At 34.9% G+C, this 27,920-nt stretch overlaps 1 protein-coding gene across 1 annotated transcript; it reads left to right on the top strand.

The window, feature by feature from the left end:
• The first annotated feature begins 1,276 nt into the window (after positions 1-1,276).
• Positions 1,277-27,455, top strand: LOC138691336 (zinc finger protein 723-like). The gene is made up of 5 exons (XM_069813225.1): positions 1,277-1,377; positions 7,467-7,564; positions 13,484-13,624; positions 15,083-15,165; positions 16,799-27,455. Exons 2-5 carry the CDS (start codon positions 7,469-7,471, stop codon positions 17,817-17,819), a joined length of 1,341 nt encoding a protein of 446 aa, XP_069669326.1. The 5' UTR covers positions 1,277-1,377; positions 7,467-7,468; the 3' UTR covers positions 17,820-27,455.
• Positions 27,456-27,920: the final 465 nt, after the last annotated feature.

Genomic DNA, 27,920 nt, shown 5'->3' with positions numbered 1-27,920 from the left:
TTGTTAGTATTGTTACAAATTACAAAACCTGAAACTGTTAGAATGGGATCAGGAGTAGTGACAAAAAATGTAATGTTGTAGGCCTACATCAACATGACTATTTTAATCCAGTTTCTAATAGTTTTTAAGGTTTGAAGGCCTTTTGAGGTAAACAGTATTGAACATGTGAGGGAAGGGCTATTTCTTGGTAATGGATTAGGCCTGTATATTTTATAATATTATTAACTATATATTGTTAAAGTACCTAGTAAATATCGTAATATGTATATTATATAATACTGTAAACGAGACAATATCACAGGCTGCAAACTAGATTATTCTTGTTTTTGTATAATTATATGAACATGTCTGAAATAAACAAGACTACCATTGGTTAGGTTAGGATAGGATTACTTATATATTGTAATTAGGCTATATGCACAAATTTTCCAATATACTACTATCATAACTAAATAGGTAATGTTAACATTAATTTTCATAAGTTTTTGTGGTGCAAATTAAAATAATTCAAAGTATAACAAAACTCCGACAACATTATAATTATGAACGTCAAATTCTCTTATTTTATTTATTTTTCAGTGTTTAGTCCCTTATTTCCCATTGTTCTTTGGATTTATCATTAGTGAAATATCAATTAACGGATAAATTATGTTATACACTCAGTTGATAATATAAATAATATTCACGACAAATATATAAAAACAGAAGAGATAACGAATCATAATTTAGCCCACTGATAACTTTATAGCATGGTCTAAAAATTCTAGGTAGATTGGCTTTGCGCGAGACTCTGCATTGTATTCTATTCAATACAAAGGCGTACTTTATCTTATCTCTCCGCTTCGCCCACGTGACAACTATAATTAGAACTCCCTCGTTCCGAACTTGCCTAGGTCATATAGGCCAATAATATTTATCCATGGTCATCAATTGTCGACAGTACATACCGTTGCTTATGAGAATATCTCGTAAGCAAGAAATAATCGATTTAGACCGACCAGACCGGTTCAGAGTTCGTGTCTCGTGATGGTGTTGGTCATTGTGCCATCTGTTGACGATTATTGAACTACATCAAGCCGGCCTCGACTGCAAACCCTAAAGTCTATACAAAAGAGCTATCTGTTAGTATATATGATCTAGGGTACCAGCTCAGAGCAACACTGTTATTTTGGAACATGGTGTTCCAAGGTGCTGTTACTTTTTGGAACAGTTCCAAACAAGGAACGGTTCCAAAATAACTGTTACGTTATTTTTTCCCCACCTCTATAGGTTTATAGCGTCACTGTCCCTTAGATCTTAGTTAATGTGAGGTCGCTTCTCTGAATCTAGCGTAATTTTGGACGCTGAAATATATTAGCCATGTATTCTTGCACAAAGGTAAGTGTAGAGGTATATATTCCTACATGATGTTATATATAACCATAAATTCCATTATTTATTCTTAACAAACGGACTTCAATCTTTCGTTTGTGGTGTACGTCTGCTCGTAGTGGAGAAATGGACCAATATATAATTCATCCTTGGACTCCTGTATCAAAATTTAACAATAGGAAGGGCCTGTACTACGATCGCCTGTTAAAGCTCCAGATTCGTATACTCCAGTTTAGCAATCTGGAAGTTACATATTTTGTTCTGTACTACCAGCGGATTTTAACTGCAGGATTGTTATCCGGAAGATATAGTAATATTTTTATTACGTTGGCAATGAAGTTACTGAAAATGTAGTGAAATTTATTGCGTCTGTATACATTTCCCCGCGTATTTCATGTTTATGTTCCGTGTTTATATGGTACTATTTATTTTGAGGTTTTATTGTAAGCGTTATTGTTATTATTTATTATAATACTGAAGCTCCAGCCAAGAAAATAACAGAGTGAAGAACAGAAAATTACACATACTGTATGAAGAAACTTTACATGGAAGCAAAAGGTAAGATTGTAAAGGTTATGTTTCTTTTCGAATGTAATAATTCCTACGATATGATAGTATTTTGGTTTTAATTAGTAGGCCTAAACAGGACGAGTGTGGGTTCCAGCAAAAGTGCGTTTTTCTCCATAATCATTGTTTTATTCATGTGTAACTGCACAAGAAGTGTAGGTGGCAATTATTTTTGTAATTTTTTAGACATAGTGTACTTCACGGCGTCAAATCATGGGTCGAAGGCACAATAACTCGTTTAAAAAAGAAAAGTTCATTGATACTGATAATAATGAATGATGTCTTTGACCTGGGATTTCTAACCAACATTAGTACAGCAAGGTACACTGTTCCTAGCAAATTACCAATATTTCAGTATGTTAGGCCTACGTATTTTACTGTTAATAAATGGGCGGATATTTTGTATTAGGCCTATAATACCATTCGATCACAGATAACATTATTTTTTAAAAGAACAGCATGAGGTGGAGAGACGTTTCCACTAAAATGCAATATCTGTTGCTGCTACCAGTTCGACTATAATCACTCACTGTAATGCACATTCAACACCTCGTAAAATAACACAGAAACAGCAGATATTAAGTTTTTTTCCAAAGTTTCTATGTACGGTATAGTCATATGTTTGATATTGTACTGACAATCGTCCATTAAAAGCTTTTCCTTATTTAGGTATAGAAACTTAGATAAGGGAAAAAGAGAAATACAGTATATTTTCTAATGTTGTAGGTTGCATATGGAATTAACCTAGTTTTACTTCCTTTTTACTAATATAGAATGAAGCATGGGAAGAATATAGTAACATCAGCACAAATACAAGTACCTGAAAATAGCTGAGAAGCAAATTTGAATTCTTGGAAAAGAACACAAAGAAAATTGCTGTTACAGAGAGACAATGCAGGCTACAAACAATTGGAGCCTCTCCTACTGAAGCAAAACCAAATCCAAACTTAGCCAAGGTAAGTGATTTAATTCTCCCTCCTATCAATTGAGTGACTTCTCACTGATTTTGATTCATATTCAATGCATAAGTTCACTTATATGTTAAGTTATACAATTATTAAATAATAAGCAGAGGAAATTGTATAACATTAGTTTGAATTTTTTTTTATTTATTTATTTATTTAGTCATTCACTCATTTATTTATTTACTTAGTTTTGTTACAGCCGATGTAGTAACTAAACCAAGTTCCACTGATACTAGTGCAGCTAATAACACGAATGAGGTTAGCGTGTAAGGAATTAAGAGTCAGAAGAAGAGATGATGAGCTTTAGAGATAAGAAGAAATATTAGATTCATGAAAATTGTTATACAAATTTAATTTAATATCGGTATTACATTATAATACTATTATTTCTTTTTTATTTACAGTACCATTCAGGATCACAGTGCAATTCTTTAGTTTTTGAAGTGAAACTGGACATACCAACAATATCTCCAGGTAATTTGATTTATACTACAAAACGTTCTTTCACATTCTACGTATGATGCTTACTTTTCCAATCTGAAATAGCTACCGGTATAACATGTAAACACATTTTCAGCCAACATGTTGAAAATAAAACTAACACACGTACTATATGAAATCTGCAGCAAACAGTAGATAAATTAGATGCAAAAAAAATTGTTAAAATATAAATTGTACATAATGATGAAATGGTCACAAGAAATGGATGTCATAAAAACTAAACATTATTGTATTATAATATTATGTGGGATTTGAGTGGAAAAATGAAATTTATAAATGTAGGCCTAAAAATAGAAAGTACACTAAACTGAAGAATTTATTTTGAGATTTCTCTGTAATGGGTTTGTAATCAGATTAGGCCATATTATGTTAAGTTGTATTTCAATTTTACTGTGAGGATTTTCACTTTGAAACTTGTGAATGATTTCTTGTGTACAGAAAAACTGAAAAATATCTTTTCATAAGCTAAAACAGAAACTGACTACACTCTATTTACAATAGAACTATTTGCTTGGTTTTTTCTCTCTCTTCTTTTTAATTGCAGCTTCACTTTCTTATTGTTAAATATGAGTTTGGATTAATAGCACGTTAGAAAATACAATACTGTTACAGCTGCTGACTTTGAAGTGTCCACACATTTATGATAAACATCATCTTTCTCCAGAATTAAATATGTTAAGAATTAATTCCACTCTTAAAATATTACAGTCAGCTGGTGCAGCAGATGAAGGCCTTCCACTGTACGGGTGTCTACACAATGTAATGAAAGTAAGTTTTAACTGAAATTACTGGTTTATTCAATGTAGGTAATGTAGGCTAAACCCAGAAAAGTCTGAATATAAGCATATATCCCTCTCTCAAATATTTCATCTGATAATGGGATAATAGCTGATCGAGTTACACCCCAAGGATGCTTAAAAAAAAAAAAAAAGAAAGAAAAAGCAAGCCTCTGAGGAATGCATTTGCCACATGGAAAAAATCTTTCTCCATCTGTGAACTGTAAGTTTAATGTTGACTTATTTATACTTGAGATGTTAGAAATGCATGAACTTCAGTACTATTACAGTGATTTCTTTAAAAAATATATTAGGTGAAAGTTGGATGCTAACATTATAACAGAGAATGATTTGAAAAAAAAAGTAAGTCATGTCCTCATGTTTGGAAAGAGATGCGGTTTGGAATATCAAAAGTAACATTTGCAGTTTTTACATTACTTTTTCCTCCTCTTTAATGGGTGGTCCATCTACAAGGACATCTTTAATTAGTGGGAGAAAGTAAATGCTACAATAATCACTCATTTTTTATATTTTAACAAAAAATGTGTTTAATTTTGTTGACCAGATTTGTTTCACCTGGATGACTCGGAGATTACTTTTTCTCATCCTTCTAATGGAGTGATAATCTCTTGCAGCTGTTCTTGAACCCTGTGGTCTCTGGCCTCTGCTAATCTAAGGTTTCTGGTTGGGTTCGGGTCTGGTTCAGATCAGGCCGAGATGGGCTGGGCCTAAGAATTATGGCCCATGCAGATCTCTAACAAATGGGGCTTATAGCTGAAGTTGGCTCTGCCACAGTTTTCTAGGCCTATAATAAAATTATGTTCCAAGTTTTGTGTATTTGCATATGTATTTGTGTTGTGTTTAATTACAGTTACTATGTACTCTTATGTATTAGCCTGTATATTATTAATTTGTAAATATGACATGCACCATAGCATATATAATGAGACAGTGGATGTAATAAATGATTATGCTTGTTGTGTCTCCTGAAAAATGTTGTTACTATATTTTGTTTACACAAAATAAATAAATAAATTTTAAATTTAATTGCAGCTATAGTGCATCTCTATTGTTTTAAGTACACATTCAGAGTACCTGAATACAATTGAAGCGTCGGCTGGAACAACGTTGTAAGTTACAAAATTTTCATTCAGCGTGTTTCCATGTAATAATGTTTTATGTCATGTTACCTTGCTATACTCCTTGGCTTGCAACCGTCCATCAATACAGTACGTGAAATTTGTCCACTCAAAAGTTTGCTACCCTCATAAGAACAATGTTGTACGTGTACACATTTTTGCAAATGTAACTTATAACATTGTTCCAGCCAATGCTTCAATTAATGTGCCTCTTGAAAAATGTTTTACCATATTTTGCTTATGTAAAATAAATTTGAATTGCAGATACAGTGCATTTTTATTGTTTTAAATAAAACTTTTATTAAAATACTATTCAGAAGTATTTGTAACAGCATCAAAAAGAGAAACAGAATCCTTTGGGGGAAAAAAAAAAAAAAAAAAACAAGCCTTGCACTTAATTACTGGAGCAAATAAAACTACTCCCAATGAAGCATTAAAGGTCATCACTTCAATTAAACCAAGCAGCAAGTGCAGCACTAGCTCGATTGACAACAGTTCCTGTTGTAACTTCGTGGACCCCACAAAAATCTCCTATTGTTGTCAATGTTCTCCCAGTGGCATAGAATCTCAATACCAGTCCATTGGAGGTAAGGCATTATTTCTGGAAAAATGTACAAACAATGAGATTTGGTTACACCTTTACCGATAAATCTTTACAATAGCGTTACCAAAAGAAGACAAGGACTCCCGACAGGATAGCCTGGAAGAGAGAGATTTGGATGTAGTACTGACATTTTTTTTTTTTTTTTTTTTTTTTTTTTTAGACAATTGTAAATATATGCAAATCATACTAACCTAACCTGTCACTAACTCGATCTTACGAAAACTTGTCTTTTCCCTTTAAGGAAAAACAGTAATGAGATGAATGTGCTGCCCTTCCCTGCCACCTACCCCTTCTATCTCGACAGAGCGATCTTGCCTCTCCACTGGACTCCACTTTCACAGCAACCTTCCACCTTTATTTGGGAAATTGGTGTCTGCACTCGTTTTTTCTTTCGTTTACGGTACATATGACTTGACTAGAAGCCAAATATGTGAATACATTTGTATCTTAAAGTGGTAACGCAATTATGAAGAAATGATAGTTTACCATATAAAGAACTTTGATATATTATATACTGTTATTATTTTTTATATAAAAGTATTTTGAAACTGTTATTATTGTAGGTTGCCCTATATTATTATATCAATCACCTTAATACCTTGTAAGGGCAACAGAACACTTCCATGAAGTAACATTCTAACCTCACTTCTACTGTATTACAGGTTACTGTACTTCAAAATAATTATCATAGTGCTATTATATACAAAATATTGATGTAATACCTACCGAAATAGTGTAGCTTATTATAAACTGTGTACTTACGATCTATGTCTTGTTTCAGTTGATCATTGATTTCATGTAGTAGGTTTCGTTATTCGAAACAGTCTCAAAAATTTCTCGTCATCCCACTCTTCAAAATTATTTGGACGCAGCCTAATTCGTTTTGCTGTTCTGATTTAACGAAGCATCTGCTCCAGAACTTATCATCAGAATCAATATCAAAATTAAATTGATCCTTCAAATCACCAGCTGTACGACGTGCAGCCATCTTAATTTCAACACCGAGTTCCAACCTCCGGATAACGCCTATCTGCCACTCTGCCTTCCGGATTGCTAATCTGGAAGTTTAGCCTCCAGATTGCATATAACCAAAAGTCGTAGTACGCAATTACAACCCAACTTCCAGATAAATATGCCATCTGCCAGATAAGTTTAAACTAGAACTTTATCCGAGAGTCATAGTACAGGCCCTCGTGCTCAATTTGAAACTATTTTCCTATGTTATGCTATGCACACTATAGGTTTGATTATCGTTGAATTGCTAGTTTAACATATGTCAGTGATAAATATCTTTCTGACAACTGCAGTCTTCAATTCTCCGGATTTGTTTCTAAAGTAAATAATGTAACATCGCTAGTACTACCATAATTTATTTTCTCTGCTCTCGTGTGTGTGTGTGTGTGTGTGTGCGTATGTTTTTCATGAAATTATTATTACACATGCTACTCAATAACCAAATAGCTGACAAATTGCATGTCGGGATTAAGTTTCTTATTTTCTTTCTCATTTTAAGTTTCTTGTTAGGTCTATTTTTCTTTTTCAGCCATGGTGGACGTGATGAAGATGGAACGTGAGATCGACCCTCTGGCAATAGGAAGAAGTAACATAACTGATATAGTAGAGGGGAATATTTTATCGCAGGTGGTTTATATTGAGGACAATTACTGATTAAAATTTATTGATAAATATCCAGAACAACTGCTTCTGTCATTTAGACAAAAATACATTTCAAACCCCCCCCCCCAAAAAAAAAGAGCGAAAAACGTTAAAATTTGGAATAAGTTAAAGAAATCTAAAAATTCCCAACTTTCGCAAGTAAAATCGAAACATAAAATTCACATTAAAAAAATTAAATGAACAGTCCTAAGCTAATAGGTTCATTGCCACCCTCGCATAAGCCCGCCATCGGTCCCTATCTTGAGCAAGATTAATCCAGTCCCTACCATCATATCCCACCTTCCTCAAATCCACTTTAATATCCTCCCGTCTACGTCTCAGCCTCCCCAAAGGTCTTATTCCCTCCGGCCTCCCAACTAACACTCTATATGCTTTTCTGGATTCGTTCATACGTGCTACATGCCTTCCCATCTTATATGTCTGGATTTAATATTCCTTATTTTATAAAGTGAAGAATACAATGCATACAGTTCTGAGTTGTGTAACTTTCTCCATTCTCCTATAACTTCATCCCTCTTATCCCCAAATATTTTCTAAGAAACTTATTCTCAAACACCTTTAATCTCTGTTCCTCTCTCAAAGTGAGAGTCCAAGTTTCATAGCCATACAAAACAACCAGTAATATAACTGTTTTATAAATTCTAACTTTCAGATTTTTTGACAGCAGACTAGATGACAAAACCTTCTTAACCGAATACTAACAGGCACTTCCCACATTTATTCTGCGCTTAATTTCCTCCCGAGTGCCATTTATATTTGACACTTTATATCCAGTAGACTGAATTAGAGTCCCTATACTGTTGTTTGGTATAAGACGTCATGAATTGGTCTGGCATTATGAAGTATGCGTTTGTTCTACTGTCCCCATGAGATGAAATTTTCACAGGAAGATCAGGTAGTCAGTGTGCCCACTACTCACCCTGCATCAGGATTAAGTAATGCAGAGCCACACTTATTCATATAATCCCGTCCTCCGCTCCATTGTGGTTCTGTTTGGTATCTCTGAAACTTGGATGAATATTGGATTTCATATGATCTAGATTTTGCTCTGTATTATAATTTTGTTCTGTATTATAATTTCTAAGGCATAATTATAATCAGCCGAGGTGCTTTCTCATGTTCTACAACAGGAACCTACCACATCTGTGTAGTAACAGTTAGCGCGTCTGGCCGCGAAACTGGGTGGCTCGTGTTCGATTCCAGTCGGGCAAGTTACCTGGTTGAGGCTTTTTCCGGGGTTTTCCTTCAACCGAATATGAGCAAACGCTGTGTAACTTTCGGTGCTGGACCCCGGACTCATTTCACCAGCATTATCATCTTCATCTCATTCAGAGACGTGTCTAGGGCAGCGAAAGGGTGCGCAAGCACCCCTTAAAGAATCGGAGCACCCATTTCCGCACCCCAAAGGGCATTTAAAGCCATGATTTTGGCAATTTATTAAAAAAAAATACTATACATAAGTCCTTTTATAGAACAGAAACAAACATAATCCTGTAATGCTGTAAAACAAATTTCATTAAACGCGACAAATAAAAACTAATCATTATTCAAACTGTACAATAGTAACAAAAAAAACCCCGCACCGACGGAATAAACAAAGTCCCAGAAATGAGCCAATGCGCATGCCATGCCCGCATTCACAAGATAGCGAGTAATCTATAGAAATTGTTGTAGTTTCGACTGCTGACATAGCTCATTTCAAAAGCCATTAGAAAAGAAGCTGGTAAAATTCATGTTCTGGTAAAATATCGCTGCAATCGAAAAGTATTGGGAATAAATTTGAATAAGGAACAAAATAAAGTTTCCTTCCCAGGCAGGATTCGAAACACGAAAGTCTTAGTTACCAGTCTATCACCTTCTGGAGTGAACAAGGCTCTGAAATCAGCTACAAGGGTCGGTCCGGGTTTTTTTTTTTTTTTTTGCCACTACTGTACATAACATTTGACATTTTACACGATTCACAGTTAAACACAAATCAACGTTAATCTTGTTTTATTCCAACATTAAATAGCATTACATCTGCCTGAACGTCGTTAGCATTAATATGTATTGGTGCAATGTAGTCGACTCGACAGTAAATATTCCCGGATGTCAGCTTCATTATTGGTAAACTTATAGGCTATATTAATTATTTTTCGATATATTTAACATTTTTATTAAATGAAATTAACATGATTATAATCTACGTAGAGCAACAAGACTATTTGTGAAGTTTCAGGAAGATTGAATGAATTTGAATTTTATATCACGTCATATTATTGTTAAGATTGTTAAGCTCTGTTACGAACTGAGAGCATATCACGACAATATTGTACCTATAAGGAAATCTTTAATCAGTGCGACAGTGCAATATACAGTGTTGACTTCTAACATAGTGAGTGTGTTCTTACGAATTACGAGTTTAAATAATATTTTGTTCATAATTATAACATATTAAGTGATTGTAAAAAGGCAAATTATACAGTCTGTTATAATATCTACCGGGCAAAAACATAATATTTCGGACTTCTTTTAAAAAATTACGCAGAAACAAAGAAAAGTAAGTGAAGATGAAGATGTTACGATAGAATTTGAAAGTGAAGTGAAAGCGATAGGGTGTGATGTACTCGCGTTTAATGGGACTGAAAAGATCTTTCCCCTAGATATAGCTAAATCAGTTTCCGACTGTCTTCAACAATTCATGTTAAATCAATACCCGAAAAGAACGTTTGGGTAGGAGGTGAAAAGAAATTTCCAATCTGAATGGTTTAAAACTTCCCCTGGCTGGAGTATTGTGTTTCTTAATTGTAAGATGCTGCATTTTGTTTCGCATGCCGTTTCTTTTCGACTGAGCGTAGTCGTTCATCTCTAGCAACGAAGAGCGGATATAACAACCGGAAAAAAGCACTTTCCGCCAACGCAGGTATAAAAAACATGTAAATGTTGAATCACATAAGAAAAGTTGTGCTGCATGGGAAGAATACTGACGCGTGAAAATAAGAGATCCACAAACATCAGTTGGGACCTTGATAAGCGAAGCATACGCAATTAAGGTTCGAGAAATTCGTATGTATGTTGGACAAATAATAGAAATCCTCACGTTTACTGCTGTACAGGGTATCACTCAGAGAGGCAACGATGAAACCCAAGATAGTGAAAACCGCGGAAATTTCTTAGAGTTACTACGGCTAATATCTAAAAATAAATCCCAATGTAGAAAACAAACTAAAATAAGGGCCAAGAAATACTAAGTATACTCATCCATCAATTCAGAATGAAATCTGAAATGTCCTTGCTAGTGCTACTCTTAAAATTGTGAGCAAACAAATAAACAGCACTATTAATTTTTCTATTATGGTAGACGAAACTAAAGATGTAATTAAAATTAAACAGTTATCTGTCGTCGTTTGTTTTTATCTAAATGACAAAGTTCATGAATGCTTTATACGTTTTAGACCAGCTAACTTGTTGGATGTCACTTCACTTCTAACTTACATAAAAAGAAACACTGAGTAAGTGTATAAAAATGAAAACTGTATTGCACAAACTTATGATGGTGCCAGTGCAATGAAAGGATCAGTTAGTGGTGTACAAACTCTATCTAGAAAAGATGTATCTCAAGCAATTTATACTCATTGCGTAGATCATAGACTTAATCTCGTTATTGTTGATGTTTGTAAAAATGTTGAAAGTGCCAACAGCTTTTTCTCATTACTACAAAAGTTGTATGTTTTTATGTCAGGATCAGCCACGCATTTCCTTTTTATTAATATTCAGCATGAAATGAGAAAATATGTTATAGAATTGAAAGCTCTGAGTGAGATGAGATGGATTTGCCAAGCAGCAGCCTGCGAAGCTACGAAGAAAACATTGCCTCCCATTATCGTCATGCTTCACAGACTAGCGGAAGATAGAGGAAGAGGAGATTGATCACAAGAGGCTTATGGGTTACTTAATTCAATTAACATGGAATTTTTACTTCATTTGTGCGTATTTAGTGGCGTGTTAAAAGGTTCAAAAATTGTGTGTGATATTCTGAAGAGTAAAGATTGTGATATTCGTAGTGCGTACACTTTGATTGAAAGCACTAACTTATTGATTGCCTTAAGATTCTACAAAACTGTAGGGAGGATTTTAGAAAAATATGTCTAGAAGTTTGTTTACTGAGAGAAGAAAGTGGAATTCAAGACAGCAGGCATGGAAGGTCACGCCATCTTCCTGAACACTTGGAAAAATTAGTTTATGTACAGCATTGTCATAAAGTGAAACTTGAGTCAGAAGATGATTACTATGCGCATGGTTTTCTGCCAATTCTTGATAAAATTGTAAGTGAATTGGAACGCAAGTTTTCTGAACATAGCTCAGTCATTAAAGGCCAGAAGTGTCCGCAACCCAGATCTAAGATGTGATGAACAAAGTGTGGAAGTCGTAGTGAAACTAATCCCTAAAACATTAAAATTGAATGTTATGAGATTGAACATGATGTCACTATAAACATTTTAAAATTTGTTAATTTTCTTCAGGAGTATAAATTGGCATTTCACAAAATTCACAAACTTTCCATAATTTTTATCGTAACACCAGAATCTATTGTGGGATGTGAGCGTGCATTTTCATATTTACGTCGCATTAAAACTTACTGTACTTGCGGAACAGAACGGGCCATGAAAGTCTCAGTGATTTCGCAGTCCTTGCTGTAGAGCAGAATATCGTAAAGGCACTGGACATTGAGGATCTATTCGACAAATTTGACGCTGCCCATCGTAATCGACGTATAGCTTTATATTATGAAACTCAACACACATTACCAGGTAAGCAGCAGCAGCAGGAGTACATAATAGCAAACATATTGGACTTTTTATGTATCACATTTTTACTGTTCGCATCCCATATTTACAGCTCGCATCCCATCTGCACCCTCTTGCTCTGATCCTGGCGACGTCACTGATATGATTCAGACTCTAAATAACCTAAGATGTTGATGAATCATCGTAAAATAACCTCTAAAAAACAACAGCAACCTTGTTTCACTCTCTTGATCAGTATTTTTGGAACACATGCTACCACTTATTGCCAAGGGAAACTGTGACCTTAATTTAATTAAATTATGTAGAAAGCTTGCTAGCACATTGATTTGAGTTCTGCTGATGTTATTGACGTGTACATTATGATACACATTAGTTCATAATTGTATTCCAGAGTGATGTTTGAAAGCTTAAATCGGTTTGGAAATGATTAAATGTGTGCTAACATCAGAAAATTGCCAAGCAGGGTAAATGTAATTCTGAAATAAGGTACAGTTTAATAACATTATAAATGCAGATATTTATAAATATGTGTATCCGAATTTTTAAAATAAAATCCTTTATTATACAAGAAATACCTATTTACTTACGTATACTATAATGTTGTATTGTATGTATTTCTATTACAGGAGATGATATTTCATTGATATTCTTAACCGAAATGACTTTGTGAATTTTGAGAGGAAGAAGCTTGCAATGTTAAATTTGAGATGAATCACAATATTGTCACGACCTTTCTGAAAACCAAATCAAATGTACACAGTATGATGGGCATCAGTGGGATTGGATATTACTATGTGTCATTCTATTGATGTGTTGTATAATCCTACTTCTGAGTAACAAAATATTATATTCGAAAAGACATTAGCAGGCATTTTCTATAATATCAATAATTTGTTTTTACACACCGTGTTAATTATTTTTGAGTAATACCTGTCATTGCGAGTGTCCTTGTTTCTATTTTGTCTTTAATTTTCTTCTCTGCTTTGTTGAAAGTTAGTCAATGCCTGCCACTTTGAACCAGATTTGTGGCTGTTTCACTTGAAGTCATCTTTAAAATACCTAATAAAATAACTCATCATGTCTTTTTGTTCTGTAGGAAGGGAATTTATCGCATCTGGATGTGACAGACATAAAGACAGAATGCATGGACCAGAGTTACGATATCAAATCAAAGATAAAGGTTGAAGACACCACACCAGTGCCTATTAGCTTTCCTGTCGTGAAAACTGAAGTTGTTGTAAGTGGTTGACTGTCAATATCCATGAACTGTGTGTATTTCAAACTACAGTATAAAGGAAATTAACATTTCCATATGAAATCCATGTATAAAAAATTAAAAAAGCGTAATTTCCTGTAGCTGGTCATGTGTAATAAAGTAGTTGGCCTTGTAGAAAAGAAAACTATATACTGATTACTGCGACGTAGAATTCTGTTTTATATGGCATTAATCTTAAAAAAAAAAAAAAAATTATTATACTACGAAGGAAAAAATGCAGATTCACAGTCATTAATGTAATACAGACCCACTGCCCGACTGCGGTTCTCGGTATGAAACTTAGCTGAGCCATGGATTTCATGTGAGAAATTTCCTGTGTACAAATAACTCTTTGTTTTGAATTATAATTTCTAGGCATGTTCAGACCGAATGTTTTCAATAATGGGAAATGTTTGTTTTGAATTATAATTTCTAGGCATATTCAGACCGAATGTTTTGAATAATGAGAAATGTTCAGACTGATAATCGTAATAGGCGTGTTGTAAATGTAGTTAAAGCAGAAATACAATGTAAAGTCAACTTTCAATCAATGAAATTTTCTCAATGTTATGACTCTGTGCTGTCTAAAGTGTTGTTTATTGAAACTGCAAAATCAAATATGCATTTAATTTTCAATGATAAGAAAGAGAAACAGTTAGTTACCAGTTGGAGATATTTATATGCATATATTGCTATGAGAAAAGTGTAATTTATTTTGTGAATGATCATTATTACACATGAAGCTTTTCTGATTATGACACTAAGTTGCTTTTGGTTCGTCAATTTAAATAGAATGCAAGTAATATTAAATAGCATATGGTGGGTACAATCTGAAATGTGTTCGAGAATGTCAAAACCAGTCCCTTCTATTGTTTTACAAGCTTCCTTAGGTTCCATACCTCAGTTAATTTCGGTTCATGAATCGTCTGAATCCTCATCAACAATCTGTATTACGAATTAATTTGCAAGTGTGGTGGTAAAACTTTTATTATCTGCCATCTTACGTCATAAGAAGAAAACGTGTTTGAGAACCTGCTTCTTGAGTTAATGAAAGTCTGAAATTCATTAATTTATTCAGTATAATTGAATACATTGTGTAAACTTTTCACTTTTTATTTACTTCACATAATCTTGCACATTCTGCTTATATATTTTGTAGGCCATTTGTATATGACATGCACATATTTTCAAGGTTGAAACTTGATTCCAATGTCTCACAATACAACCAAATAACATGAATTTAAGGAAGGATATATGAAGGACGTAAATCAGTGCACTTCGAAGGAACCAATTTCGTATTTTGTGTAAAAGTCTTTACGACTTTACGGAAAAGCTAGATTTGATTCACTAGATTGGCAAAGTAAGGTGTGTCTGATATGGGAAAGAAATGACCCATATCTTCAATTAAAGAGCTCTCTTCATTATTCACTACATTTCCAGGAAGATTCGTTGGATGTGGCCAGAGTTCAGCAGGAAGAGAAAGTGACATTACCTTCAGAAGAGGATGAAGTGTTGACTGAGAGGTGAGTGTGCTGTGCTGGTTTTGCTTCTTCCATTCTTTCAGAACTTGATTTTGTGACGACGTAGGAAATCAATTTTATCATTTATGATACTATTTATGTCTACTTTGTACCATAAAGTGTGTGAAATTTATTTTTAGCCATATCATCTAATATTTTAATAATTCTGCTGTAGCTTTTTTATTTTTACTGTTACAGCCATTACTAATTAGTTTAATTTATTATTTATTTCTTCTTCTGTAAATTAATCTTTGGAATGTGGAGAATTTATATTGTCTAGCAAAATTTGAGAAGTTGTGTTTTGATAGAGTAATAAAGTGTTATGAAATGGATGTGTTATGGACACTATAGTTCTGGGCAAGACATTCACTATGTGAACTTTGAAAATCACTGTCGCTGTCCCACTATCTTTACCTTCTGCTTTATCACAAATACAAATTAAAGGATACGTCTAATGAGAGATGTGGTAGCTCATGGAAGGCTGGAACTGGTACCAGATCCGAGTGTGTCACAGATCTCATAGCTGAAGCTAGATCAGGTTGTAACCTCTTACCATGATTATTTGGATTGACTCTTTCGATAGTACCAATAAGGAAATAAATCTAGGTACTTCTTTTTCCATTTCTCTACTGGTTCAATTGCTGCATGAAAGTTTAGCATACCCTATGACCAGACCATGGCTGATCTTGATTTCTACACTCGACACCAAAATTACATGAATCGCTGCTTTCAGAAACTCAGAAGTAGGTATCCCATGAAAGTTTAGTTTCTAATCCCAACACAGACAGCTAATTAAGTCGGGATGATTCAAGTACGACCGTTGTGAGTTGGCTATGATTTGCGAAGCTCTATATCCAAAAATGAAATACATGAGTGAGAATATAATTCTACAGACCCCCTATACCCCCACTTCTGGTTGAGTGTTGGGGAAGGCTGTATGGCCTTAACTCTGCCAGATGAAATAAACCATTATTATTATCATTATTATTATTATTATTATTATTATTATTATTATTACTACTGTTGTTCCTATTATTGTTATTGTTATTATTGCTATTATTGTTATTGTTATATTATTATTACTATTATTGATATTGTTGTTATCGTTATCATCATTTTATAATACGTTAATAATTATGATATAATTAAAATGTAACATTTCAGAGACCAATGTTTCGGATGCAAAATTATATTAGAAGGCATTTAAACTATTAGAATATTTATTAACTTGTACACACATAAAAACACAAACTAGCAAACAGAAGAAAAAACTCAGAAAATAACTTTTTATAAATATGATATTCAAAATTATGTAGTCTACTTAAACTTTGATAAAAATGTGAGATTATTGGGGATAATATATCAAATCAGAATTTAAAGAAATTGTTGTTGCATAACATTAATAAGTGAATTCAGCAATATCTAAGAAATAGTGTGGTATGGTCTATCCAATGTCCTTTTTTTTTTAATCAGCACTCCACACAACACCAAAATAAATCCAGAAACTCAGACATCAACACAAAATATATTCGCCTGTATAATTACCTGATATGTGTATCTAATGTAATGATTAATATATTTCGATTTCACCAAATCGATTATAGTGCAGACCAATGAATTTTGATACTCCTTTCAGCTTTGTGGATCATGATGAGAAGAGAGTGATACGAGAACGCACTGACCTTGATCGTGAAGAAAACAATTTGATAGAGTGTGGTAACAACATACCAGACTGTTCAAACGGTAGCGATGTAAGCCATAATTATATCAAGTGTAGTATGTGCAACGAGGTTTTTATTTCAGAGCAATGTCTGAAACTTCATTTTCAAATACACACAAAAATGAAACCATTAAGATGCGATGTTTGTGGAGAGAGTTTCTCATCATCGTCAAATTTAAACACACACGCTTGCGTACACGGACGCGAAAAGCCCTTCAAATGCGATGTATGTGGAAAGTGTTTCTTAGAAAATGGGGGTCTACGCAGACATGTACGCATTCACACAGGCCAAAAACGATTCAAATGTGAGGTGTGTGGAAAGCGTTTCTCAGAATCGGGAGATCTAAACAAACATGTACGTATTCACACAGGCCAAAAACCGTTCAAATGTGAGGAGTGTGGAAAGTGTTTCTCAGTATCGACACATTTAAGTGCACACACTCGCACACATACTGGCGAAAAGCCATTCAAATGCGATATATGTGGAAAGTGTTTCTTACAATGTGGGGGCTTAAGCAGACATGTACGCATTCACACAGGCCAAAAGCAGTTCAAATGCGAGATGTGTGGAAAGTGTTTCTCAGAATCGTGGGATCTAAGGAAACATATACGCATTCACACAGGTCAGAAACCTTTCAAATGCAAGGTATGTGGTAAGTGTTTCTCAGAATCGTCAAATTTAAGCACGCACTCTCGCACGCATACTGGCGAAAGGCCATTTAAATGCCAAACATGTGGAAAGTGTTTCTTGCGCTGGGGGGGTTTAAAAAGACATGTACTCATTCACACAGGCCAAAAACCATTCAAATGCGAGGTGTGTGGAAAGTGTTTCTCACAATCGGGGGGTCTAAACAAACATATACGCATTCACAGAAGCAAAAAACAATTCGAATGTGAGGAAAGTGTGGAAAGTCTTCTTGAGTATCGCCAAATTTAAGAACTCACACGCGCACACATACTGGGTAAAGGCCATTCAAATGCGATATATATAGAAAGTGGTTCTTACGCTGAGGGGAGGGGCTCTACAGAAACGTACGCATTCACACAGGCCAAAAATATTCAAATGCGAGATGTGTGGAAAGTATGTTTCTCAGCATGACGGGATCTAAGCAATCATGCACTCATTCACACAGCCCAAAAACCATTCAAATGCAAGGAATGTGGAAAGTGTTACTCAGTATGGGTGGCTTTCAACAAAAACATTGAGAGACATATTCGAAAGAGCATTTTAATGTCATGAGTGTGGAAAGTTTGGCAGACCTAGAGAGACATGTAATCATGCGCACAGCCTGAAAGATTAAAAAAATTATTTGTGTGTAAACTTTTTCGTAAGGGAGACATGTGTCACACTCCTCTGTTTACACACAGGCCAGAGGACATTTGAATACGATATCTGGGTAAAGAGTTACCCAAGATCGGAAAGTCTAAAAAGACACAAATTCCTTCACACAGCGTTTCAACCTTGTGATATCTGTGGAATATGTAAGGATAAGCTCCAAAGTCATATCTGTTAACACGTAAATTGGTTTTAGTATAGTATTGTTTAAATTTCTGCAGGAAAATTAGGAGATTTAATACGTAAATAAACAAAGGATTTTAATGTAACTACTGGTTGATCGCGACTTCTTACTGAAGAACTGCACCATCCACAATATTTGGAGTTATGTTTGCATTGCGTAAAGTAAGTATTTTTGCGTTTCAAGTGTGTTTTTTTGGGGGTAAGTTCTTCTCGTATTCGACTAGCCTCGGAAATCATAAACGCCTATATAGAGGCGACTTCCCTTTCAAATGTGATGTATGAGGTTTTATCCGTATTCGAGGAGCCTGAGAAACCGTGAACGCTGGCACACTGGCCAGAAACCTTTCAAATGTGGTGATTGTGGTGTTTATTGGATTCGAGGAGCCTAAAAAATCATGAACGCCAAAACACAGGCGACTTATATTTCAGATGTGATGTTTGTGGTAAGTGTGTGTCGGATTCGATGAGCCTAAGAAACCATGAACGACATACAGGCGTGAAGTCTATCAAGTGTGATGTTTTTAAGTGTCTCGGGTTGAAATCTTTCAAGTGTGATGTTTTTAAGTGTTTATCGGATTGAAGTAGCCTACGTAAACATGAACGTCGGCACACAGTAGAGAAACCTTTCAAATATGTCTAAAATTCCATGAACTCCGTTAAAGAGGCGGGAAACCTTTCTAATGCCGTGTTCGTTTTGAGTGACTCTCTGAGCCGAATACTCTGAAAAGCCATAATCTCTTGCACACAGGCGAGACACCTTCTAAATCTGTTTCGCTGGTAGGTATAACTTAAGTACTCGTGTGCTGAATCGTATGAGCAAGAAATCTTTCTCATGAGGTTTTTGTGGTAAATGTTCTAGCGGTCGTGTAGCTTAAAAACCCATCAACGGTTATACGCCAGGAGGCTTTCAATTCTGATATATGTGATACATGTTTGTTTTTAAAGACGTATTTTAAAAATGTATTCAGAAATACTGACGAAAAAATTGGTAATGCGACAAATATGGGATGTGATGTGTTTTTCTCACTCTTGTAACCTAAAACTTCGCAGGCAACGATAAATTTGCCTAGAACATGAAAGTTGATTCACTCTTGCCATCATAAATCTATTTTTTCGTAGTATTGCGGCACTGAGGCGGTAAAATGATTTCTTCATCGTGTCTAATTCTGAAATTCAGCAGACTGACTTTCAGTATTTTGTTATGTGTATCTGACCAGACAACCACGTGATTTGAATTCTTAAATATTCTATATAATAAATTTTGTATTTGGGTAATCTGTATTTGCGTTACCTGGCTTGTACTCATAAGAGATCGCCATTGGTGATTTATGCATAAGTAACATCTGAATACATAGTATCGACTTCACATATCATTATTGGCATACTTATCGATATGCGCTCTCTTTTCCATTCTTGGTTTATCGTGAGCATTTTTGTAGTCATACAATGTACCTTGTAAGACTTTTATTAACTCAGATAAGACTGAATTATTTTTTGTTAAAAAAATACGATTTTTTGTATGAATTATTTAATTTTAATTTGTATAAGATAGCAAAGCTGTTTTCAAATTTTTTATGTTTATAGTATCCGAGATTTTCAGTGTCCTATATATAGGACGTCAGTCATATCCCCATGCAAAAACATGATATCTGTGGTGTTTGGGTAATGGAGTATGTCATTTTTTGTCCAGGTGGAATTTTGTTCTCCAGATGAACACACAAGTTAAATTATACAAGTGGGTGTGCAAAAATGAGAGAATACAAGCAGTCGATGTGTTTTATGTTTTTAGAAAATTATTTGTAATAAGGGTTCCAAGTTTAATTTTCATTTATCTCCGAACTCATTTTTATGACTTATCTCCCTTTACCCAAACACTACAGATATGACATAAGTCGTTTTAGCACTAATATATATAAATTGTTTAGCTTAATATATCAAATTAACACAAAATTATAAAATCACCCACACACAATAAGATTATTGTTATTTTCGAGAATGTTTATGGTGTGTGATACGTGATAAAACATTTTACATGTACACCAACATCACACTTCATACATATTATTATTGTCTTTGTGTGACACTGTCTGCATCGACTTTGTTTTTCTTGAGATACCACAATGATTACTTCCTACAAACCTTGAATCTTTTTGTTCAGTCTTAGATCAGATGGTCTACCGCAGTGGTCGTCAGCATTCGCTGAAATGGGTAAAAGGTAAATGCAGCAGGAATAGGTATACTTATATGTTACAGTGCTGTTTTCTTCATTTTCTTTGATTCCTGCAAAGAACACTTTGATGTACGCATTTCTCTAGTTGTTTCAGTATACCCTATATGTCCCTTCTACGTAACTCTGAAAGTGGTGGTATTGAAGTGAAAAGGTTATCAGGAATAAATGATAGAATAATGCACCCAGGTTTGTCACTATGTCCGAATATTGAAGAATCACACTAGCATCCAATCCCAGATTCTTATTCTCTCCTGAGACACTAGTTGCAGTTCCTTGGTATGGATCTAGCCACAATGTGTGTCAATATTTAGTAGCCCCTGTCCATATTTTATATCCATACTATTTTATAGGCCTTCCCCAGATGAATTGTTTGCATTCATGTTTCCCGAAATAAGGTACCATTGCTTCATTTACAGAATGATTTTCCTCATGGGGAGCATATTCCTGAAGGTGTTTGTTCAGATGATCAAATGAGAGCCGTACCTTAGTAAATTTATCAGCTGCATCAATTTCATCATTATTGCATGCGTGAAAATTAGCTATTATAAAATATGAATCTATCGCCTGACACTGCATTCGCAACTAGTGGGTTATGGGCAGGGGCGCACCCATGAATTTCTCTTGGGGGGGGGGGGTCCAATAAAAGAACGTCAAGTTACAAAAATGCACGCACGCACACACATACACACAAACTTCCCTCTTTCAATTTCTTTTTACAAAACAAAATCCAGTCTTCTTGGCTTTATCTTTAGTGCAGTAACAACATCTTGTGGAGAAACTGTGATATCACGATGGATGTTTAGCAAAGCAAGACCATTTAGACGATCATTTCCCATGGTGTTTCTCAGGTATGACTTTAATCTCTTAAGAGTCGAAAACGACCTTTCACTTGTACTTGTGGACTCTGGCAATGTTAATAGAATCTTCAACAGCTCTTTCACATGAGGATAGAAATTATATTCACATGCAATATACATTTCCCACACTGACTTGTACTGTTTTCCTTTACAAAATGTGTTCCAGAGTTCAAATTCACATACCAATTCCTCATCTTGGACACAAAAATTAGTATCTACTTGAGAATAAAACTTGGCCAGAACTATAAAATCACTAGCAACCCCATCTTCCTTGATCAGATACAAAAATTTTGTGAAAATGTTGTTATGTTTAGCAAATCTTGTTTTTATCTGAGACTGCTTATTAGATAGGAATGGCAAAAATACAGTCCTCCTGTAATATTCCTCAGCATTATCAGCAGGAACATTGTTGCGGAATTGTGAACGTTGTCCAGATGCACATCGAGGGATTCTAATTTCCTCTCCAAGTGACGTCAGCTGAGCAGAAACCGTCGAGAATATAGATTTAAACTGGTTTTCTGCTGCATCACTAACCTGTTGTAACACTTCTAAAACATTTTCTACATGTTTAAGTGCTTTTTCCAAATTCATATCTGTCTTCTGAAGGTATTCACTTAAGGTTTTTGTTACACAGAAGAGCTTGTTGATTACGTGAAGGGAAATTAGGAATGCAGGCTTGGTCACTGAAGAATGCCGCATATCAGCTTTGGAAGATACATCCTTGTCAGTCCACAAGAAATGGTTTTCAATGCAGGGAGGACAGCATCCATCAGTTCCATTAATACCATCACAGAGTCATGTCTTTCTATCCATCTAGTAGCACACATTTGGACGAGTTTGCTTCTTTTATTTTCAGGACAAAGCTCTTTTATACTGTTTATTAATACATCTTGCCTTTTGGGAGTGTTGAAAAATTCACACACTTTACCTACAATGCCAATGCAATTCCTGATTTCTGGAACACAACATGCATCTGATATGGCGAGGTTCAAACTGTGAGAAGCACAATGGACATATAAAGCGGCAAGGCATTCTTTAAGAATAAAGGCCTGGGCACCTTGAAACTGTCCACTCATTGCACTTGCACCATCATATCCTTGCCCTCTCATATATTTCAAATCAATATTAAATCGAGTGAGGCTCTCAAGAATTGTTCTAGCCAAATTTATTCCAGTTGTCTCAGAAACTGGAATAAACTGTAGGAATTCTTCTCTGATGCTATCATTTTCAAGGAAACGTACTGACAGAGAAAACTGTTCAGTCCCACTGACATCCACACTTTCATCAGCTAAGATAGCAAAACATCTTGCCTCATTCACTCTCACTACTATTTGGCTACGAATAATATAGTTACAGGCTGATATAATTTCATTTTGTGTTTTCCAGCTTATGTAACTTGCATTTTTTTCCACAGACTAATAGATGGCTCTTTAAGTTATCATCTCCTGCATCAACACGCTCCCATAACAAAGCTCTAAAATTTCACTCATGATGATTTGGTGGATTTTCAAAATCAAAGGGACCGAAGTCCTTATGCCCACGTAATGGTATGCCTTGGCGGCCACAAAATATAACGGTTTTAATTATCGGGAGTATCCTTTGAACATTTACATTGCCTTGCTCTCTTCGTGCTTATTCAATCTGCAAAGAAACTGGCAATTCGTTACCTTGTTCGATAGATTTTAATTTAGTGTAAGTATCCACAGAATTCAGGTGATACTGTAACTTTTCATGCCTGTTAAATGTTTCACATGCATGTTTTCAATTGTCAAATGGCTGATTCACTAACCTTCCTGTTGGTGTAGCTTTGTGCATTCCAACCTCTTGAGGTGCAAACAAAACACAGTATTTACAAAATGCACCGTTTTGTTTGTCTGAATAAGCTAACCACTTCCATCGTTGGAGCCATCTCTTTTGGAAACTGAGGTTTTTTTCTTTCTTTCCAACTGGTTTTACTGGGAACTTGAAATTCTCATTCGGCACCCAAATGGAATTTAGTGTCTCAAATTTCTCCCTTGATGAAAGTGCTCTGTTAACAAAAGAACTTATATCTTTACCACTAGAGTCCACATTCAGGAATACCGATGTTGGGGTTGATGATGACGATGCAGACGGTTCAAGAATACCTATATTGGCATCATGTTGTAGGTTAGGTACAGTCTCAATATTGCACTTAGCCACCTTTGATGGAACCGAGCTGAAAAAACTGGTAATTTTATGTTTTTGCATTGTGGGCACTTGTGCTAATACTATTAAGTTAATATATCACATAACAGTTTTCACAACTTCACATTAATAATTCTTCAAGACACAAATACTTGGAAAAACAAACACAGACCAGTCAAATACCGCCAATACTTATTATAATCAATGATAGATACTTTGGCAACACTGAACTCAATCTGCTAAGCAGTGATGACAACGTGATGGTTGAAACACAGCGAGTACAGAATTGTGCATTCTTTGTTGGCTGATGGCACTCGGCTACGTTTTCAGCAGCAGAGCGCTCTAGCTACCAACGATTATAGTAGGATGCCATTAGATGGACTTGGCTAGCAGAAAAAATCAGAAGTGTTACGTACTGTAAATGGACGTGAATCATTTCGGTGAAATTAGAGTAAACGGAATTATATGCTATCAACGCTTAAAAATTCAGTAAAAATGTTACAACTTTGGGGGGGGGGGGTCCGGACCCGATGGACCCCCCCCCCCCCGTGGGTGCGCCCTTGGTGACTGTTTTCCCAATACATTTGGCGCCTAAGTAGATCTACTTATCCATTAAGTAGCAGTATTGAGATAAATATTTTCATTTCACTATTGGTAACATCACCAATGAAATTTTTCTGTGCTGCATATTGGTTAGTAAATTTAACCAGCATATCAATATCATCATCAAATAAGTGTGATGGAGAAAAGTTTGTTGAGGCCCAAGTTTAGTGGGGAAAATATAGTATTTCTCTGCTGTATGTCAACTTCTTCCCAATTGAAATTTATTATTCTTTCTCTTCATCTGTATATCGGTTGCTGAAGCATTAGTATTTCTACTGCCATTCTCACCATCGCCTTTACTATGTTCATCACCATTATGACTTTCGTCATAATCATCAATTCCCTCTCCTTGTGCGTTGAGGGTTACTTTCGTCTCAGCTTGCAACTGACTACCAGTCATATTGTCAATTGTAGGGTTATTTTCATAATCAGAATCCTCATCAGTTACGTTACCGCACACATTTTTTGGTGATGAAATGGTAATGGAAATGTTATTGAACTTAGGTATACCGGTAGCAACTTGGTCGTCCTGAATCATTTGTAAGGCTTCATTTAGTGAAAACCCCCTATATTAACATGAGTACCAGTCTCACGAAATGTCCCCTACATGTAATACGCCTAACTTTACCATGATATGGCATAACACAAAATCAAAAATTGAATCTAATTATGAATTATTATATATGAAGTACATCATACGAGTATGCCCATCAATATCAAAAGCATTATACCTATAGCATGTGATATATACCTTCTTCGAGAACAACATGTTCTGCTCCACAGCCATGACTCACACAAATATGTTAACAACAATGACTATGACAGACTGAACATAAGAAAAAAAATTGGAGGCAATTTATAACACATAATATGGATTATGGTATCATGATTGCCAACTATGAAAATCTTGCACAACAAAGTGAAAAAAAATCAAACGTCCGGTGTCCTATATATAGGACGTCAGTCTTATCTGGGTTTAAACTGGCCATGATTTTACATATTCGTCATGTTATCTCTTATTTGTAATCATTCATGACCATTGAAGACATGAAATATCAGACAGGGAAAAATGAGGTTTTCTGCTACAAAACTAACCTTCAGTAAATCGGTCCAAATGAAACATTAAGTACTGAACATTAAAATATTTAACAATTCACTAAAATGCGAGCTGCTCACCAACCAAATTTTCTTAACATTTAATGAAGAGTAAGTAATGGCTCATTACGGATCAATAGGTGCGATCTATGATTTTTTCGTAATTGTGTCAGAATATTTTTTTACGAAATCAGAGTCTACTATATCGCAAATCGTGTACAGTGTTAGAAAAAAGGCGTGTTGTGTCTGGTAGTGGAAATGTTGAAATTTTCACCACAATTTAAATGAGTACGTTTATATGTGTGGCTAATTATCTCTGGGTCCCGATTTCTATTCTCGGTCAGAACGTTTAGCTATATGTGCTTTGTCGCGTCTGTTACGTCGCGGCTCTCCTGTGGAGCAGTCAGTAGCGAGCTGGCTAAATATCTCTGGGTCCCGATTTCTATTATCGGTGAGAACTTTTTTTTTCTTCACGTAACTAACAGTATATATACAGTATATATACAGTATATATGTTACTTTTCTTCATTTTTTATTTTTTGTAGTGGAAAGAATTATTTCGCAACTCTAGCTCCACTAGGAGAATTTAAGAACTCTTAGGAGATCAATTTCCTTCCCGAAATAAAACAAAGATAAACAAGTTAAACAAATATATAAAAATACACATGTGGTTCTAATACTTTGTCCACATGCCATTGGCGTCTATCACTGCTTGGCATCTTCGCGCATTGAGTCCACCAGGGGTCCGTTTCACAATCCTTACAAATTACAAATTAACAATTTACAAATAACAAATAAAAGATTACAAATGCTTGTAAATTGTGTTTCACAATGCTATTTTATTAGTTTGTAAAGTCTGACGAACTTTACAAAATCAGCTAAAGAAATTTACAAATACGCATTACTTGGTTACACAACATCGCCAACGACAGTATATAAAAATCGCTAAGGAGAAGAGCTGAAGTCGCTGTAGTTTTACTACAATCGATACATATGTTTATATTTTGTACTAAAATAGATTATTCTAAGCTTGCTGATTCATATTTCACCAACAGAAAATATAAAGTATTGTTAAAAAAATTAAAAGTATGTAAATTTTTATATATTGGCGACAATGGAATTTCATGTGATGTGATTGGTCGAGTATACCAATACGTCTATTACTTATATGACCAAAGTTAGCACAACATTCAGTCAAATAAGTAAATAACAGATTTGGTCCACGTACAAATATGCAATTGATAAAATAATTACGATGTCTAAACACAAAATCAGGTTAATTTTTTGTGTTGATCCATCAGTATTTATTAATGTTGCATCCCTAACCTCACAAACATTAGTGATCCCATCAGCAGCATAAAAATTCTGTGCTTTAGTAAATAACATTTTGGTGATCAAAACCCTGCCCCGAATTTAACTCTTTTAACAACATCAACTACCCTGTGGACACTTTTGCACACTGATATATTAGAAATTCCCTGCTTATCTGCTAACCCACGGAACTGACAGTATGCATCCAATACAAAACAATACAGTTCTCGCTTTGAGGTTAGGGCATCACTTTTCTGTTTTGTATGTTTGATATGATGTCCCATATCTTGTAGGAAAGATTCCTGCGAAACGGGACTCGAAACAACTTCAGAATACCGCGTAAGTAGTGTCGCTATTGCATTATTGAATTATTTATTTTTGGTGCAGGGAACTTCTTTATTAAGTGAGAGTATTTATTAAATACAATCTTCGTATATAAATACTTACGCGGTATTCTGAAGTATAGCGCGGGACTCATTCGAAACCTTGAATTAAATTTATACAATGATACGAACGTGTTATTAATTCTTTCCCGGAGAATTTTGCGTATACGTCTTCGTTTGATTAGGCCAAAATTCAATATCTTCGTCTGAGTCCTTAGAACTCCTTAATAACATCAAAACTGCTTTAGTTTAATTCTTAATATTATCCAGTTACTCAAAAATTAATGTAATAAGTATTTCTTTATTGTATTTATTCATAATTTGTTGCAGTATCAAACTTTACACATCTCCGAGGTATTGTAGAAAATGTGCTAATTTTACAAGTAAAATTTACACGTTTGTAAAATTACTCTTCTGCCCGTGTGCACCATTCTCGATCAAAATTTGACCAAAGTTAAGTCGGCACTTGACCGTCTTCAACGCCAATTTGCGGAGTATCAATCTCGATCAAAGTTAAACAAGCGAGTTGATGATCAAATTTGATCACGGGTGTGGGACTGATTATCTTGAATTGAACATGGTCAAGTCGAGAAAACCAAAATGGCGGCACGATTTGACGTACTTGATGGAATCGAAGATGAAATGATGTATCTTGAACACGCAAATCACTGCGGAAATAATAGAATTGGTGTTATTGTAGAAAGAGGAGATCCTTTCGAAGATCTGGGAGACAGAAAATTTGAAGAGAGATTTCGACTGAGTAAAGAAACAGTGTGGTGGTTAGTGGACCAAATGAACGATAGGTTAGAGTTCCCTACCAACAGAAATAATCCCGTTTCTCCTATGAACAGAGTTTTGGCAACTTTACGATCGT

This window comes from Periplaneta americana, chromosome 16 (assembly GCF_040183065.1).
Source record: "Periplaneta americana isolate PAMFEO1 chromosome 16, P.americana_PAMFEO1_priV1, whole genome shotgun sequence".
Taxonomy (NCBI): Eukaryota; Metazoa; Arthropoda; class Insecta; order Blattodea; family Blattidae; genus Periplaneta; species Periplaneta americana.
Note: the sequence above shows the minus strand (reverse complement) of the source record. Positions and strands in the feature narration are given on the sequence as shown.